Source organism: Microplitis mediator, chromosome 10, assembly GCF_029852145.1.
Source record: "Microplitis mediator isolate UGA2020A chromosome 10, iyMicMedi2.1, whole genome shotgun sequence".
Classification (NCBI taxonomy): domain Eukaryota; kingdom Metazoa; phylum Arthropoda; class Insecta; order Hymenoptera; family Braconidae; genus Microplitis; species Microplitis mediator.
Genome location: NC_079978.1, coordinates 18,473,123 through 18,493,442, shown reverse-complemented (window position 1 = coordinate 18,493,442; position 20,320 = coordinate 18,473,123). Strand labels below are relative to the sequence as shown.

General features: G+C 28.1%; 1 protein-coding gene across 2 annotated transcripts; it reads left to right on the top strand.

Moving 5' to 3' along the window:
- Positions 1–2,026: 2,026 nt before the first annotated feature.
- Positions 2,027–9,723, top strand: LOC130676006 (la protein homolog). 2 transcript variants are annotated; one of them, XM_057481954.1, is made up of 7 exons: positions 2,027–2,451; positions 4,861–5,211; positions 6,322–6,464; positions 6,550–6,631; positions 6,718–6,960; positions 7,622–7,754; positions 9,461–9,723. In XM_057481954.1, exons 1-7 carry the CDS (start codon positions 2,239–2,241, stop codon positions 9,535–9,537), a joined length of 1,242 nt encoding a protein of 413 aa, XP_057337937.1. In that variant the 5' UTR covers positions 2,027–2,238; the 3' UTR covers positions 9,538–9,723. The 2 variants fall into 2 exon arrangements, with proteins under 2 accessions (XP_057337937.1, XP_057337936.1); XM_057481953.1 differs by having other exon boundaries at positions 2,029–2,451; positions 6,715–6,960.
- Positions 9,724–20,320: the final 10,597 nt, after the last annotated feature.

Genomic DNA, 20,320 nt, shown 5'->3' with positions numbered 1-20,320 from the left:
AGAGTAAAAGTAAAAAAAGCAAATTGTAGCCTCAAGTTTCAAGATTTCAGATCTGGACTTCAAAATTTTTTATCATGCACGGTTCCGAAGTAATCTTAAGAAAACCGACGAAAAATTTAGAATTTTTTTGATATCCCTTAATTTTTGTGACCAGTGTATTTAAAATTCTCAAAATGTCTCGTGTCTGTCGCATTCACACTCATCATATTTAATTATGAAAATAATATTTTATTTACGAGTAACTTGTTTCCTTGTTTGTAAAAATTACAAAATTGTCTGATGTCTGCTACTTTTATTTCAGTATCATGAATTTTATAAGTATTTATTAGGGGTGCGCGAATAGTTCGAACATACAAATTATTCATATCGAATCGAATCGAACTTTTCGAAATTTAGAATTTTTCAAATGATTTGAAACTTTTCAAATTATCCGTAAATTCTCGAATTATTTGAAAATTTACGATTAATTACAAATTTTTTTTTGAACGACGTAAAATTGTAATAGTTTTTGGAATAATTCAAATTTTTGTCAGAGGTAAAAATAGATCTCAGACACTAATCTATACCCTGATTAAAGAAATATGATTTGCTCCATGTTAAGTGTATATCCGTATATTAGTCGATTCAAATTGTTTTAAATCATTTCAAATTGTTTTGAATTATTCCAAATCATTTTTTTAAATCAGGGTAAAAAAAGCTATTTTTGGTTATTTCAAAAACTAAACTCTGTATTAAATAAAAATTTAATATTTCCCTGATTAAGAAAAATAATTTAATCCATGCTAAAAGCGTATATCTATATATTAGTCGATTCAAATTATTTTGAATAATTTCAAATTGTTCTGAATCATTTCAAATAATTTTTCTTAATTGGGGTTGCAAGCTGACCAAAATTGTCTCGATTCGAATCTGTAATTTGAAAAGTTACTAATAATTTAAAAAATTTCGGATAATTCTGAAATTTACAAACAATTTGAAAAATTACGAATAATACGAGAAGATCTGAATCATTTGAAAAGTTTCGAATCATTTGAAAAATTACGAATAATTCGGAAATTCAAATTATTCCATTCGATTCGAACCATCGTAGTATTTATATTATGATCCTGAAGTTAGTAGACAATTAACAATTTTCGAAATTTATTCTCCGAAAGTCAATTAAAAAAAAAAATAAAACTAAAATTATGCACATATAGAAAATTAAAAACACTACAGATACAATTTTTTTGAATATTTTTATTTTTATAATTTATCGTTTTGAAAAACATCAAAAAAATTAACTATAATCCTGAAGTTAGCAAACAATTAATAATTTTCAAATTTATTTTTTAACAAATCAATTACAAAAAAATAAAAACTTGCACATGTAGAAAATTAAAAAAAAACTATCTGTGCAATTTTTCAAATATTTTTTTTTTTTTATAATTTATTGTTTATAAAAAATCAAAAAAATTATAAGAGGTCGTAGAACTATGATCCTGAAGTTAGCAGATAATAAATAATTTTCTGATTTATTTTTTAACATATCAATTACAAAAAAATAAAAAAAAAAATGCACGTGTATAAAATTTTTAAAATTACAGGTGCAATTTTTCAAATATTTTTTTTTTTATAATTTATTGTTTATAAAAGAATCCAAAAATTATTGGACGTCGGCTAACTTCAGTATCATGAAATTTTCCAATGATACTGAGGTTAGCCGACGTCTAATGATTTTTGAATTTTTTTTCATAACGCTAAATTACAAAAAAAAAAAAACTAAAAAAATGCACATGTAGAAAATGAAAAAAACTACAGGTGCAATTTTTCAAAATATTTTTTTTCCTAATTTATCGTTTAAAAAAAAAATTCAAAAATTATCAGACGTCGGCGAACTTGACTATCATAATTTTCCAAGCAACCAATAGTATGTAAGTATTTAAAAATAGTTAGAAATTCTCTCCATAGGGAGAAAAAATTCAGTAACGTACAAAACGAAATGCGTCATTTCCGGTAAGAGAGTAGCCATTTGTAAACGTCGCGTCTTTAGAAATAATTTAGTTGAATCTTTGCCTGTTAGCATTCGCATCAGTTAATGAATTAGCATCTGATCTCCATCTTCGTCCGTTTTCACTTCTCAAACTGCGTCGTTGAACACGTTGTTATATTTATTTATTAAATATATGAAATAACACGTGTCTTAAATAACAGTAACAGTTTAATTTTATTAAGTAATTAATAATAGAATAAATAATTGAAATGGAGGTTGAAAAAAGTAATAACGAGGAAAAAATAACTGAAGAAAAGAAAACGCCGGTAGACGAACACGTTGACGATAACAAAAAACCTGCCGAAGTTGATGACAAAAAAAATACTGATAATGGTGATAAAAATGAAGAAAGTAAAGATGATGATAAGAAACCTGTCGATGCATCACCAGAATTGTTGGAAAAAATTAAAAATCAGATAGAGGTATTTTTTATAATTAATAACCTAATAATTTTTAACATAACCTACATTTTTAAATTATTTTTTTTATGAGTGAATGTAACATACAAGATGAATTTTGAATTATAAACAATTTATTAGATTTAAATATAAAAATGTGCCATGATATTAAAGTTAGCAGACATCTGACATTTTTAAAACTTTGAAATAATAAATTAGAATTTTTATAGAATAAAAATAAAAAAACGCATGTTTAGAAAATTCAAAATTCAGTACATGTGTTTTTTTAAATTTTGAAACGTTAATTTATTTATTTACTTATTTAAAATTTATCAATTGTCTCATGTCTGCTACATTTACACCCTGATTTAAAATACTGATTGAAAAGATGATCCTAAAGTTAGCCGACGTCTAATAATTTTTAGATTTTTTTTTAGACGGTAAATTTAAAAAAAAGAAATATTTTTAAAAATTGCACCTGTAGTTTTTTAAATTTTCTACATGTGCATATTTTTAGTTTTTTTTTTTTTTGTAAATGTTTTGTTTAAAAAAAATCCGAAAATTTTGAATTGTCTGCTAACTTCAGGATCATATTGAAAAGTATTGAAAAAGATGAGAATTGGATACTTTTGAATAAATCCTATTCCACAAGGTTTTCATCTGGACATAAAATTGATACTTTTCAATTATATGAATCGTTTATTTAAGAAACCCCATAAGTAATTTTTTTTTACGAAATTGGGTTTTTTGCATTTTTGGGTTCTTTGGATGTCCCTCCGTAGAAATCAATCAAAATATGCATCAAATCAGCGTGTAAAAAAAAATTAACTGGGTGACAGCAATTTCATTTAATTGAGTAACCCCATAAGTCAATGACTCAAATAAACATATGCAGTTTTAGTTTTACAGAAATCATTTTTTTTTTTTTATTTAAAATTCGCGCTTTTTTGGGAAATTAATTTCAAATGTTGTTTTATTGTTGACTGTTATATGACTAATTAAAATGTTTAAATTAATTATAATTTTTTGTATTTTCTGAGTTTCAGAGTTCAAATACATATTTAATACTTCATTTTATCAGTAAAATAAATGATTTGAGTGGAAACATTTAAAAAAACAATGATTTTATAACTTTTTTTCCGTTTGGTTGAGAAACCCCATAAGTCAATCAACTTTAAATCATTTTTTTAAGTAGTTTCAGTTAAAAAATTAAATTTTTCTTGTTGGAATGTTTTTCAGAGACGCTAAAATTATTGTATTCAATTGTTTATTTATCATTTTAATGTCAAGTTTTTCCAAAAAAATGTTTTTTGTGTTTCCTAAAAAATTTTGTTTTCTTGACTTATGGGGTTTCTCAAATAAACAATTCATATTGAATCTAAAAATAATATCAGAATTTCTAAAATTCCAAAGAATTGAAAAAGATTCGAATGAATTGATATTTTCAATCTTTCTGAATCCTCGTCGATAACAAAAAAATTTCGAATTCTAGGGTTACGAGTAGCATTGAAAAAAATTCGAATAAATTGACAGTTTTCAATCTTTCTGAATTTTCCTCAACACCAAAATAGTTCCATATTTCGAGTTATGACTTGAATTGAAATAAATTAAAATGAATTCACATTTTCGAATCGTTCTAAATCTTTTTCTAAAATGATGAAAGATTGAATTTTTTTCAGTACTTTTGAATTCCACTATAAGAATTAGAAAGTATTCAAATAATCGAAATTTTAATTCCATTTAATATTTTTCAAAATCTCCGTATGGATTGAAAAGAATTAAATTAATTTTCAATACTTTTCAATGAGTATTTTTAATCAGGACACTCATAAATATGCCTCCTGATTTTTAAATTCTTCACATGCGAATTTTTTTTTATTCTATTTATATTTTGTTTATCGATTTAAAAATTATAGTAATTGCCGAATTTCTGCTGCATTCACACTCATTTTTTTTTATTATTTTTTTTTTTAATAATAAATATGATACTAAAATTAGTCGACGTCTTAAAATTTTTGGATTTTTTTTTAAACGAAAAAAAATTGCACTGATAGTTTTTTAAATTTTCTACACGTGCATATTTTTAGTTGTTTTTTTTTTTTGCAATTTCTTTGTTGGAACGAAAACTCAGAAAATTTTTAATTGTCTGTTAACTTGAGGATCATTTTTTTTATGATACTAAAGTTAGCCGATGTCTAAAAATTTCCGAATTTTGTTTTTTAAGTTTCAAATTACCAATAAAATTATTTTAAAAAATTGCACTTGTAGTTTTTTAAATTTTCTACACGCCCATATTTTTATTTTTTTTTTTTTTCAAGTCATTTGTTGAAGAAGATAAAAAAATTGTTGATGGTCGACTAAATTCAGGACCACTACTAAATAATTTGTTGTAAATAAATCAAACTAATTATTTTTTTTTTTTTTAAACTCTAGTTTTACTTCGGAGACGTTAATTTACAACGTGACAAGTTTTTAACTGAACAAACAAAACTTGACGAAGGATGGATTCCAATGGCGATCATGTTGCAATTCAAATTGTTGAGCGCAATGAGTAATGATGTCGAGACAATTTTAAAAGCCGTTGAATCAAGTGATTTAATGGAAATTTCGGAAAATAGGAGAAAAATTCGTCGTCGGTTAGATAAACCATTGCCGCTTTACAATGAGGAGTACAGACGATCACAACAGGCCAGAACTGTTTATTTAAAACCATTCCCATTAAATCTTCAACTTGTTGAGTTGAAAGAGTTTGTCAAAGACTTTGGATCCGTGGAAAATATTATTGTAAGTTTTTTTTTTTATTTTTATTTATGATAATTTTACTGTTAAGGTAAAAAGACCCATTACCTGCTCACTTTTCATTGGAGTGAGATTCAACCGCTCAATATAAATTCGCAAATGAAATGAAAAATGATTTTTTTTTTGTAGTTTTAAATATTAGAGTTTAATTTTGAGAATAATGTTGATGATTATTAGTAATTTTTTAAATTATGTCCTTGAGTGTACCCATAGTCACTCACTAAAAGTTCTGATGTCTCATTACTTGATCAACACATGTTTCTATACTCGCTCAAAGACAATATCAATTGAACTATGATAAGTTTATTGATTTGGAGAGCAATTTGTTATATACCCCGTGTAAAAAAAAATTTTGACAAAAAAATTCCTAAAGGATTCGACTTGAATTTTTAAACTTGAGACAGATTAAAATTTCTAGTGGAACTTTTTTTAAATTTTTGTAATTTTGATACTAAAAAAAAAAAAGTTTATCTGGGATTTTATATGAGCAAATTTTGAGTAAAAAAAAAACGTTTTCAAATGATACTTAGATTAGCCGACGTCTAATAATTTTTGAAGTTTTGTAGAAACAGTAAATTAAAAAAAAAAAATTATTTCAGAAAATTGCACCTATAGGTTTTTAAATTTTCTACATATGAATATTTTTAGTTTTTATTGTTTTTTAAAATTTATCGTTTCTAAAAAAATCAAAAAATTATTAGACGTCTGCTAACTTTAAGATCATCGTTTTCAAAACATATTTTTATTACAGTTTATCCTCGTTTCGAAAAAGTTCAAAAACTTCGAATTTAGAATTTTTAATGAACGTTTTTTAATTCTTGAGGCCATTGATTTCCAATAAAAACTTTTTCGGAATGAGGGTAAAATGTAATAAAAAGTTTTTCTCAAACTCAAAATTCGCTCATATCAGTCCCAGGCAAACTTTTTTTTTTTGACTATTAAAATTCTAATCTGTCTCAAGTTTAAAAGTTTCGAATGTCGAATTTTTTAAAAATCTTTTTGGCGGGAATTTTAAAAATATTATTTTTTTTACTGATACTTTAAATATAATTATTATAGTAAGTTAATTAATATAATTTGTATTTTTATTTACAGATGAGAAAATACAAAGATGAAAATAAAAAACTACAGTTCAAAGGTTCAATATTTGTACAGTTTAAAAATCTTGAAGACGCTAAAGCTCTCGTAGCAAAGGAATCAGTAAAATATAACGATACCGAGCTCATCAAAATGTTCAGGTAATTTTCATTCTTATAAAAAATTATGATAATTAATTAAAATAAAATAATTATTTATTACATTATAATTTATTTTAAATTACAGCGAAGATTACACGCTGCTTAAAGCCAAAGAACGTCAAGAAAAAAAGGAAAAGAGTGATACTAAATCAAAGAAAAGTAGTCAGGTATAAAATTTATGTTCGTTTGTTGTTTAAATTTTATTATTAAATTCATTATTTATTTATATATAATTCGTTTTTTTTTGTAGCAGGAAGAAGAAAAAGAGGAAAAGGAAGAAGACTCCGATAAAACTGAGTTACCTACAGGTGCTGTTTTACATTTGACTATTGAAAACCATCAAGATTTATTATGGGAAGATATTAAGCATACGTTTGTGCAGTTCGACGCAAAAATAATGTTTGTTGATTACAAAAATGGTTCACCAACCGGCTGGATCCGGTTCCAAGGAAAAGATTCAGCGCAACCAGTTCTTGATAAAATGACTGACAACAAAGTATGGAATTTTTTTATGCTCCTGAAGTTAACAGACAATTTAAAATTTTCGGATTTTTTTTTTCAAGCAATCGCAAAAAAAAAAAAAAATTAAAAATATGCACGTGTAGAAAATTTAAAAAACTATAGGTGCAATTTTTTAAAATATTTTTTTTTTTTATAATTTGTCGCTTTAAAAAAAATCCAAAAATTATTAGACTTCTGTTAACTTCAGCATAAAATTTTTTTTTTACTGAAGTGAAAAATTTGTTTATAAAAAATTTCTCGAGTGTTTACGGATAAATTTTAAATGAACTTTAGAAAATTTAACTATTGAAATTTATAATTTAATGACGTATTCAAATTTTTATAAGTATAATATTTTTGATTATTTAAAATAAAATTTGATTCTTTAATTGTGTTCGTTCTAAAATTTTAAAAGATCATTAACTTGAATTTAATATGAAATTTTTTAAAATTTTTGTAAGCAATTAAAAATAATTACACAAATTGCATAACAGAAAATGAATTGACATTTAAATTTTGATTTGAATTTTTTGAAATTTCACTAAAAATTTAAGACTTGAATCAAAAAGTACCGTATGATGAAGACTCGAAATTTTTTTTTAAACGGATTGAATTAATTTCTTATTAATCAATTAATTAATTAATTTTTTTTACAGTTAAAAATCAAAAATTCCGAAGTAACATTCCGACTTTTGGAAGGCGAGGAAGAAGAAGAATATTTGCAAAAAGTTAAAAAAGAATTGATTATTAACAGAAAACCAAAATCAAAAAAGAATCGTAATAAGAAAGGTAAGATGTAGTTTTTGTTTTTCTTTTTTCATTTTTATTAAGGAGGATAGCCAAATTTTGAGAATTCTTGTATTAGTTATCCAATATTTATTGATTATTCGATTTTTAGTTTCTTATTCAGGTATTAAGGTAGTTGTCGAGTAGTTGATGGGCATAGTGTCAGAAAGTTATAAAATTTTTTATACTTATTAAGAGTATTAAGATACAATTACCATTAGAATTTGAAGTCGATTGACCATCTCTAATTTGAAATATTTATAATCAAAGTTCGTATCATTAACATTGCGAGCAATGAGGAGTATGCGTTTCAAGTCGCGTTCGTGATTCTAATAAAAAAACTAACAGTCAGTTACTTTTGAAAAATTGACAGAAAATAAATGAATTTGTCCTGAATTTATTTAAAAAAAAAAATGAAGAATTCACCATCTGATTGTTGAGATATAGCAACGCAAAGTTCAACAATAAATGAAAAAATATACACTCCGCGCCACTTGGATAGCCTCACCTACTTTTTTCAATTTCTGATTCTTAATCAAAATTTTTTCTTCCTTCCGCAAATCATAAAAGTAACAGTTACATCCATCAGGCCCATCTAAATTTAATTTTATTTCATCTGAAAAATTACTTGTAGCCATTTATCTATCCAACACATATGTTCTTTTACAAATAAAAGTCGTGCTGATGTGTGATTTTGATTCAAAGCCGATTTTTTTTTCAATTTCATTCTCTTTAGATGCTTTGCCCGTCTTATCACTCATGTTACAGTTGAAATAGATGCTACTGTTCCAACTTCTGCCGCTATTTGCCTCAGTCTTAATGGAATTAGATGCCGCGCGAATTATCATTCGACGTTCCCTTGGCGTTGTTGCGAATTTCGTTCGACCTTTATAATTTTTTCCGTAGTTTTCATTGTTTTTCACGAAATTATTAATAACTTTAGCACTTCTATTCACTCTTCTAGCGATTTCATGATGAGAAAAAATTTTGATTAAGTAAAAAATTAATTTTATTAATTTCTTCAATACTTAACATTTTATTGCGCCCCATTTTATATAGTAACCAATTTTGGTGTTTCAAATCGATTTTAATTTTTTCACTACGCTATAAAATTGCAACATAATAATACGAAAATGAAACGTATTAGTTCCTTTGCGCAATAAATTTGACTGAGACTATCCATGTGACGAACTGCCGACCAGTGGCATGTCCCCCTCACGATATCCTCGCTTTGTTTCTCGAACACTAACAACATATCTTGTTCTGTCTTAAATAAGTAATATAAAATATACAGATAATTTTATAAATCAGCTAGTAAAGAATCAGTTATTGAATCAAAATAGTTGAGGCTATCCAAGTGACGTGGACTGTATATCGCTATCATTAAAAAAATTTTAGCCTATAGATAATAAAAATGAAATAAATTTAATTTAATTTGCTATTTCTGATCCCTCACAGTGGCTATCCTCCATAATTAGTAATAACTTGTAATTAAAACAATAAATTAACATGATGTCTAGCCATGCTAATACTGAGAGATCTTATTAATTTAAGGATCTCGCTGAGTTGAAATCACTTCACTATTAACTGATCATTATTATTTATTATATATATAATAAATAATAATAATTGCTTACTATACTAATTAATGATAAATAATTCAAAGTTATTAATTGTTTGTTTGTTTGTTTGTCTGTTTATTTATTTAGGATTCAAAGGTAAAGGTAAGAAGAGAGGCGGTAGTCCAGTACAAGAAGATGCATCTGCAAAGAAAGTGGCTAAATAATGTTTCAAATCACTATTTACAGAGCAACTATATACATTATTCTCTTATTACCTCATAATGTATAATTGTTATGATTATAATTTAAAAAAAAGTTATAATAACAGCATTTATAAAATATTTTTAAATCTATCTAATTATAACTTTGTCTCTTTGATGATTAAAATACATAAATAATTTATAAATTTATTTGTTTGTTTTTCTTTAATTTTTCGAGTACAACAAAATTTACATTCACTAAAACTTTTCAAAAAATTTCTTAGTTTAAAAAAAAAACTAAGTGATTCAGTTATACGCAGTAAAAAATATTGTGTTAAAATCAACTCAATCTGTGTGTTAAAAACGGTCCACACAATATTTGTGTTATTTTTCAACACAGACTGATTGTGTTAAAATTTCATCACACAATTCGAGTGATATGAAAAGTAACTTTAACACTTTTTAAATGTTAATGGCGACACAAAAAAATGTTAACTTTTACATTTTATTTTTGTACCATGAATTATTTTTAGGTGATCAAAAATGTCAACAATTATTATTTAACATTGAACTATTTTGTGATAGTAAACATGATCCTCAAGTTAGCAGACAGTTGAAAATTTTTGAATTTTTTTATCAACAAATCACCCTAGTAGCAATTTGGTTAAAGCCTTGTGCCAGCATGGATCAAGATACTTTAGAAAGATTTTAGATCAAGAATTGTACAAGAATTGGTCCAGATTCTTGACTAAGATTATTGGTCAAGACTTGAGCTAGACTGTACTCAGAATTTGTCAAGAATTTTTTTTTTTTTTTCAAGTATGTAGATGTATATTAAGGCCCTGGGCACTCCCAATCTAGCCAATCGAGTCAAATTTATAGACGAATCAAATTCACATCTTAACCAAATCAAATTCAGTTTTTGAAACCAGATCGAATTCATGGCTCGGCGACGAAACGAACCTCAGGACCGAAAGACTCACACTCTTTGTGTGAAAAATTCTTTCGGCAACCGCTGGGATTCGAACCCACGCCTGGCCAGTGATCAAGTTCGAGAGGCCTAGGTCTTACGTCTTAGACCACTCGGCCATGATCACCGGTTAGAATTTATCAAGAATTTGACCAGAAATCTGGGGCCATCTACCGCTAAACTTTGGGACTGTCCTGTAAAGTAGAGATTCTCATTCTACAATAGTTTCATTTACAATACTGTAGTCCAGAAGTGAGTTCTCTGTAGAAAATGAATCTAGTTTTTTTAAAAATACGAGTCACAGCTTATTGAATTCGTCATTAAATTTGACAAGACATTTTTTTTTACAAATGAAAATAGCAATTTTTATAAGTCAAAATCAAATAGAAAAAACGAGAGACTCTGATTATTAGCAATAACTCAACAATTAATAGAGGAAGCGTAAAATTAAAAAACGATTATTAAAGAAGAAGTAATTTTCTATAAAATTGTTACAACTTCCGGAATTCTATTCCCATTATTTATAATTTTAATTATTCGTCTTAATCTATTAAAAAACTTCAGAAAATTTTTAAGGGCTAGAAAATTCTGGAAATCAATTTTTCTAGGCATTACTGCAATCCTATACTTTCAACATTCAAGTGGAAAGGAGGGAAATAGGTACGCGCTCGTCGTCTTTTGCGTTTCTCGCGCAAGTCTATGTCAAGAATCTGGTCACAGACTGGCCCAAGTCTGTCGTCAGTCTGGAAAAAGAATCTTGATCAAGTGTCTTGGTCGAGAATTGTCCAATTCTTTACAAAGTGCTTCTCCAAGTATCTTGCCAAATAATTTTGCCCAATTCCATTGCTACTACCCTAGTAACACGTGTTTGAGCAAAATTCTGCAGTAAGTATTTTGAGCAAGACCCCTAGCTGCTAATGTTTTTTTCTACATATGTGTCTTTCGCAAGATCGTGTATCAAGAAACCTATGCCAAGATTTGTGTATGTCTTGCTCATGGTATCGTACGCATGAAAATTAAAGATATCTTGAACACGTGTAATGAAACAGTGTCTGACGCATTTCTTGCACCAGTAACTTACGGCAGGTACTTACACATGGCTCGCTCAAGATCTGTTCAAGGCTCAAGGTTAATTTTGAGCCTTGAGCAGATCTTGAGCAAGCCACGCGCAACTATTTTCAACTATATTCCTCTAGAATTGAGTTATAATCTGGCACAAATTTCTTGTGTAAGGCTTGCACTAGACTTGCAATTTAAATCTGGTCACAAGTATCTGCAGCAAGAAACATACGTAGAAAAAGACACTGGCACCTATCGATCTTGAGAGCAAACTTGCTCAAGAATTGAAAAAGATTGTTATATGGGTAGGGCAATAACGAAAAAAAAAATGTGCGCACGTAGAAGAGTAAAAAAGCCACAGATGCAATTTTTTATATACTTTTTTTTTTTTTAAACTATACGAATCATAAACTTTGTCAACTTAATTTTTTCATGTCCAATTGAAAATAAATAAAATCAATGTCCCTAAAATAATCTAACCAAGCAAAACTGATGCTTAATGGCGCTTCCCGCGTGAATAGAAGGAAGACATTTTTTTAACACAAGTCAACTGTCGCTTCAAGATTTTTTTTGTGTTGATTTTAAAGTAACACTTAATAAATATTGATAATATCGATTTTTGTACTAGGTAAGACTTTTAAAGTGTTGAATAGTAGATCGATTAAAAATTTTAAAGTAACACAGAATTGTGTTGATTTGACACAAAATAATCAAAACAAAAAATTTAACACGGTCCGTTTTTAGCAGATACACAATATTTTTCACTGTGTAAAATAGGATACTTTTGATTAAATAAATTTTTTACGTTACTAGTTTTTAAATTTATTTTTTTTAAACACCAGATTTACATTTTGATTTCAAGATATCATTTACTTAAACTATTTTAAAATAGTCTGCAAATTACCACTTTTTCATAATTTATATATATAAAAGTTTGTCACACAAAGATATATTTTTTTAGTGTACGTATATTTTTTTTTTTACTTTAATTTGCAATTTTTATTTTAGAAAAAATTGCATTTAGTTTTTTTATCTAGAGTTTTTTTTTAGGAAAGACGACTAATTTATTTTTCACTCATTCGCATTTACTGATTCCATTTTTACATGTAAAAAGTTTGTGCAATTATATTTAATGTATATTTAATATATATATATTTATATTGTGGAAATTTATCTATTTAATTCCTTAGTGTTTAATTCATTCAACAGTTTTATTGATAATTATCAATACCTTTTAATTAATAAGGTATCGAAAATTATTATCATGTACTCAATTTGTTCCTGCTCAAGTCGAAAAATATTACAATTCATAATCCATTACAAAGTATTACAATTCCATTGTATAAATTCAGTTTCTTAACTTATGATTTTATAAAATTATAGAAAAAAAAGTTAAGAGCTTAAAATTATTCAAGTAATTCTGTAATACTGTCGAGTTTCCGGAGGATATTTAGTAAAGAACTCGTATTTTACAAGTAAAAAATTAATAGATACCAAATCATGACTTTTTTTTATTTTTCCGCTAAGAAAATTGAAATTTTCAAAAAAAAATCTGAAAAACGGTTGACCCTGCGGAGCAGCCCCGAAAAAGTACAGGGTAAATAGTACCCCCTCCACTGGCCCAATAAAAATTTTTTTTGATGTAATACATTGTAAGGATTGAACCAAGAGCTGTACTCTCTACCGATAGATTTTCCAGACCTTGAGGAAGCGCGCGCAGCAGTCGTTGCTAGGTTCCCCACACAGCATTCAAGTCGGAATGACTGCTTTACGACTTTTTGAAAGCGCCCTCACGAAGTCTTATAATGACTTCTTAAAGGTGTAATTTTTAAGAATTCTTAATTAAGGGTTCTTGAAGACTTCATAAATAAGACAACAGTTTTGTGACGTCTAAATGTACACGGAAAGATTGGAACCCGACTGGTCACTGTTCTGCACCCGACTCAGTACGGTCCCGGAAAAAAGCTCGATTGTGGTGCAGCGCCACACTGATTACTGCGCGGAACCTAATTGAGTGATATGCGCACACGACTCAGTCACGTCCCGCACAGTAATCAGTGTGGCGCTGCACCACAATCGAGCTTTTTTTCCAGTACCGTACTAAGTCGGGTGCAGAACAGTAACCAGTCGGGTTCCAATCTTTCCGGGTACATTCAAACGTCACAAGACTGACGTCTTATTTATGGAGTCTTCAAGAACTCTTAATTAAGAGTTCTCAAAAATTACACCTTTAAGAAGTCATTATAAGACTTTTTGAGAACGCTTTCAAAAAGTCGTAAAGCAGTCATTCCGACTTGAGTGCTATGTGGGGAACCTCAGCAACGACTACTGCGTGCGCTTCCTCAAGGTCTTCAAATTCTATCGGTAGAGAAAACAGCTCTTGGTTCAATATTTACAATGTATTACATCAGAAAAAAATTTTTTTGGGTTGAGGAGGGGTACTTTTTACCCTGTGCTTTTCCGGGGCTGGTCCGCAGGGTCAACCGTTTTTCAGATTTTTAAATTATACTTTTATAATTTAAATCATAATTTTTCTAAAATTAAATATAAAAATTTGTATCCTTTATTTCCAATATTTCCGAATTCGCTTTTTTTAGAATTGAATTTTATTTACTATTCATTGGTAACAATGCCATAAAATTAATTATATCTCAATTCATACAATGAAATGCCAGTAATAGGCTACAAAGTCATAAAATTTTTCCACCCGAATTTTTTTTTTCATATAATTTATATATATTTCTTATATTTAACTAATTTATTATCTACAGTGAAAATCATTTGGAATAGTCTTATTAATTTGCGAGTAATTTGTGCAAATAATTTTTTGACACCGATTAATGATTTATCAAAGATACTTTCTTATTATATTCAATAATAATAATAATAATAATTACTGTAATTAATACTCGATTGATAATAACTATGAAAATTTTAAATTCAATGAAACTTTTTTTGAAGGCAGTGAAAATGCATCGATGAGTTAATATATTTATATTTATTGAATAAATTAAATTCAAAATTATAATCTTCAAGTATTAATTATTAATAGACGATACAAGTTTTTAAATTTTAATATTAGTGTACTTAAATTATTTTCAGAGGAACACGAAAGTACAATTTATTATTTAATTATTCAAATAACGATTTATTTTATGCTACTTTTTTTTTTTTAAACACAATATTTAATTAAATATAATTGTATAAAAATTTTTATTTCATTGTACTTTCATGTTTCCATTCAAATGAAATACCAATCGTTTATTTTATTTGAATAATTAATAAATTATTTATCTCATTGAATATATATAGAAAAATTAAAATTAAATTAAACGAATTGAAAAAATATTTAATTAAATATTTACAATACTTTCATATTTCAATCAAAATTATCTACTGATATAATATCACATTAAATAAATAAAATGAATAAATAGTTCGGGTAAAAAAAATTATATACAATTATATGAAATTCATATCTAAAGTAATTATATGTAATCTATATACATAACTAAATATATCATAATATGTAATTATAGAAGATTATATATAAATATACATAATAGTTTGTTTATATATAAATTCACACAATGGCTTTTTATATATAATCATACATAAATGATATATAATTGTATGTAATTATATTTGATTGTATATAGTTACATATAATTATTTTGGTGACGTATATAAAATTACACGTATTTATATATAATCATCCCTGGCAAATCCAAATTACGGTAAATTACGTGATTACTGTATGGAAGAATTGCAGTATTTTATGGTAAATTACAGCACTCTGCGGTAAATTATGGAATTTTACGGTAAACGTACAGCTATTTACGGCAAAAATGCGGTATTTCTACTGTAAATTTGCGGTAAAATAGCAGTAATTTGCGGCAAGCCTGCGGTATTTTACCGTAAATTGAAATATTACATTGTACCCTAGCGGATCCGAATTACAGTAAATTACCGTAATTTACGGTTCCTAGCAAATTTACCGTAAATTACGGTAATTTACGGTAATCTACGGTAAATTACGGTAAATTGTGGTAATCTACGGCACCTAGCAGAATTACGGTAAATTACGGCAATTTACCGCAATCTACCCTAGATTACCGCAATTTAGGTAAATTACCGTAATTTACGGTAATTCTGCTAGGCACCGTAAATTACGGTAAATCAATGTATTTACCGTAATTCGGATCCGCTAGGGTAAAACTAAAAATAAAAAAGCATACGGTGCTTACGGTGAGAATGTAGCCGCAAATTACGGTAAATTGTCGTACTTTACCGTTATTCGCTGTAAAATACCGTAGTTTGCCGCAGAAATGCCGTAGTTTACAGTAAGTTACGGCAAAATGCGGCACTGAAAAAAAATATTGCTGTAATATATAATAGCAATACCGTTAGGTTATAATAACCATCCAAAGTTTGGAAAATCGTAGATTGTTAATATGCAATACTTTATTCGCATAAAGGCTAGATTACTATTTTACCCATACAATGTTTTGTTAAATCAACTATCTAAATAGATACCAGACAGCATTCAAGTCGGAACTACTGCTTTACGACTTTTTTAAGGCGTTCTCAAGAAGTCTTATAATGACTTCTTAAAGGTGTGATTTTTAAGAACTCTAAATTAAGAGTTCTTGAAGACTCCATAAATAAGACGTCAGTCTTGTGACTAAATGTATTCTTTTTTTAACTTCTTTATAAAGTCAAAATTAGGAGCTCCTTAACCCTTTAGAGTCAGAGGATCTCGAAACGTCTCCGTGTGAGACCAGTGGGGAGAGCGCGAATCGTAGAGTCCTGTGAGCATGTATGAGTGACACGTGAGAGTAGTAGTGTACCTGTGAGTACCCTCCCGCTCGTTTGAATCTCGCGCTGTGTTCATCGACAGTGCCGTAGTTAGTATTGTTGACGTGAGGAAATAGTCTCCGAAAGTAAGGTTAGAAAAATTTAAAAAATTTCATACATTGCTATGTATTTGCAATATTACTTAACTATATTTATAATGAAACCTAACGTTTTTCTTAATTTGAATTCAAGTCCTTTGATATTTATTATTTTATGAATTAAAAATAAAAAATGTAATAATTTTTAATTCCCGCTTAGGTGAAATTTTTTCTCTTATAATACGGCCCTGTCACATTTGCTTCGCGCTCTTTCTAATTCTATCGGGCTCCGCCAGACCGAAGAGTAGGGTTTCAAGGTCAGACTCTAAAGGGTTAAGACGTCATGGTAAATTCATACTCTTTGTAAAAGAGAACGATTTTTAAAGTCGTCTTACTGAGTTTGCTAAGTGACTCATTCGACATCTTGAGAACTTCTTAAAGACTTCTTTAAGATGTCGAGAAGACGTCCAAATCTTAAAAAGAACTCATTCAGAACTTATCAAGACTTCATTTTGCTATCTGGGATAGTTGCTACGGCAATACGTATTGCTATATTATAGTCATCCCGACGAAAGCTTGGGATTTTTTTCCCATCACGGTTTCTTCCCCCACCCTTTAAATACTGGTTTTGGTGGCTTTGCACATGCGCACATTTAAATGGCACATATGCTCATTCTAATATTAGGGTGGTGGGGGAAAGAACTGGTGGGAAAAAATCCCAAGCTTTCATCGGGACGACTATAACCACTTGGATTGCTATAATAGCAACCTATAGGAATTGTTAAAACAGCAATACCAAGTATGGGGAACATAACCAAAGAATATGGTTAGCTTGACAATACTTTTATTTAAAAATTGAAGATAGTTAATGCAGCAATCTAGTATTGCCAAGTTAACGATACATTTTGTGATGACAACTATCTACCATTAGCAATACTTCAGATGGTTACGATAACCACATTTTTTTCCAGTGGGTAATTTACCGTAATTCAGATCCGCCAGGGTTGCCATTCAACAGAAATGAGCTACGAAAAAGATGCATTCTAAAAGGCAAAGAGTTACTGACTAATGTTATAATTATATGTTTAATTATAAGAAATGTATTAAATTTAAAAGCCTGAATTTAAAAATTTGCTATAAATTACATGCATTCTAAAAGGCAAAGAGTCCCTTTAATTTTCTTTTTAGTCCCTGAAAACTGTGTAAAATGTAAATACAAGTAATTATATATGATTACATATAATTCTTTTTACCCGGGAGGTCGATTGGTATTTTATTTAATTAAAAATCCAAGCACGTGTACTGAGAGAAAAAATAACTTTTAGAAATATTGTATTTTCTTCTTCTAAGAAATTATGCTGTTGAAAATTTTTAATCTAGGGTGCATTCGGAAATGCTCTAGCTCTAGCTCTCGCTATATGGCAACGCTTGTCTAGGCTAGAGCTAGATCATTTCTGAATGCGCACCTAGTATATTTTCAATGAAAAAATTTTAAAATTTCATTAAAAATAATTTTCTTAATCGAAGAAATCCGAGATAGGCTGATCTTATTTTTTTTAGTCTTGTAAATAAATTTCGATTTTCTTCTATCGAGAAAATTATTCTTCAACTCAAATGTGGTATTAATAATTCATGATTTTTGATTCACACTTAAGAAAATATTGTTTTCATGATACCAGCATCGAAACTTGAAGTTTCAGTGTCTCTACAGCCCGTCGAAACAAGTTAATTTCAAGCCGATGCTGCAAACAACTGCTAGCGAATTCGTAATTCAAAAATACCTTCACACAGCGGGCAGAAACATGCGTGTTTCTGTCTTTGGGAAGAAATACAATTGTTTCTGCCCGGTGTCAGTTATATTTAATGTTCATTTGCAGCCTTATTACTTTCATTTGTTTACTTGTCACTTCAGAGGGCATTATGGTGTAGAAATAAAAAAAAATTTTTTTTTTTTATATTTTCAAAGTTTAACTATTTAAGAATATGCCCACAAGAGGATTTTTCAAAATTCAAATTATTTTTGGAGATATAGGTATTTTGCTGACGCGGCATCCAAACTGGCTTGGCCGGAACTAATCGAACAAAAGACATTAGGGATTCTCCGTCTACCTGAATCCATATTTCTCAGTAAAACCTTTTGTTCCTTTATATATATATTAGGGTGGGCCAAAAAAAACTTTTAATTTTTTTTTTTTTAGCTACTACGAAAATATTGTTCAAGATGACGAAAAAAAAATCCAGGTAAAGTTTCAGCCCTTAATATTAATATTAAGAGGTCGCTCATTGTGATTTTTGATTTCTCATTTAAATAACATGGAAAAAAAAATTTTTTTAGTTTGCAATTTTCTACCTCGGCAATGGCTCATTGTACGAATAAGCCTAGCATATATTTTTGTAGGGAATTTAACGCTCTACAAAAAAAGTTTCTTATCATTTTTGGATAAATCCATCGGTTCAAAAGTTATTGGAGCTCGAATTCAAGTTAGAATAAATTTCGAAATCTTTTTACTTCTTCGGCGAAACTATCGGACTTATCATAAAATGTTATAAAAACTTTTTTGTAGACAATTTTATTTCCTACAAATTAATGTTGATAAATTTTTTTCAAATTCTGCATTGTTTTCTAGTTATTTCTATTTTAACGCCAAGCTCTTAAAATCGATCAGAACACTATTTTTATAGGAGCTTGGAATTAAAAAGGAAATAACTAGAAAACAATGCAGAATTTGAAAAAAATTTATCAACAATAATTTGTAGGAAATAAAATTGTCTACAAAAAAGTTTTTATAACATTTTATGATAAGTCCGATAGTTTCGCCGAAGAAGTAAAAAGATCTCGAAATTTATTCTAACTTGACTTCGAGCTCCAATAACTTTTGAACAGATGGATTTATCCAAAAATGATAAGACACTTTTTCTGTAGAGCGTTAAATTCTCTACAAAAATATATGCTGGGCTTATTCGTACAATGAGCCATAGCCGAGGTAGAAAATTCCAAACTAAAAAATTTTTTTTTTTCCATGTTATTTAAATGGGAAATCAAAAATCACAATGAGCGACCTCTTAATATTAATATTAAGGGCTGAAACTTTACCAGGATTTTTTTTTCGTCATCTTGAACAATATTTTCGTAGTAGCTAAAAAAAAAAAAATTAAATGTTTTTTTTGGCCCACCCTAATATATATATATAAACTTTATATTTATCTTTATATATATAAAGGAATACAATAACCTAAGGTAAGTCTAAAATATCATTTCATGACTTAGACTGCGAAAAACTTGACGCGAAACTTTAAACGCGTTTTTCTCAAAACTGTCTTTTTCAAAACGATACCCACGATTTCTCAAGTTCCACTGGACCAATTTACCTAAAATTTCTTGATAGTCTTCTTTATAGACTTCTCTATATCTGGAACTATTCTCATCCCCATATTTCAATTTGTATTATTTTTAAAAAATTCGAAAAAGTCAAAAAAAGTGGTACAAGAATTGTTTTTTTTTCAGGCAGTCGCCATTTTGTGAAAAATTTTTTTTCAACTTTTCCGTAGTTCCAGATTGCGACATTACTCTAGATTAATAATCTTTTTTTTTTGTTCCCGATTGCTAGGAGAGTTGGAATCGTGGGTATGGTCACGTGCCAATTTTTTGAGACCCCCCACTTCATCAGCTGCTAATTTTTTGAATTTTTAACTTTTTTTATTTTTCTATTTTTTTCTGTACTCTTGTAATGTTAATAAATAGCTTATGAAAAAATAGTTGGTACAAATATTGATTGCCTTTTTTTTACGGCACTTCAAAAATTACCTGAAATTTATGCCTCTACATCAGAATACCCCCTTCAGTTTACTCATTTCATTTTTTAAGTGACAATTTTAATTAACC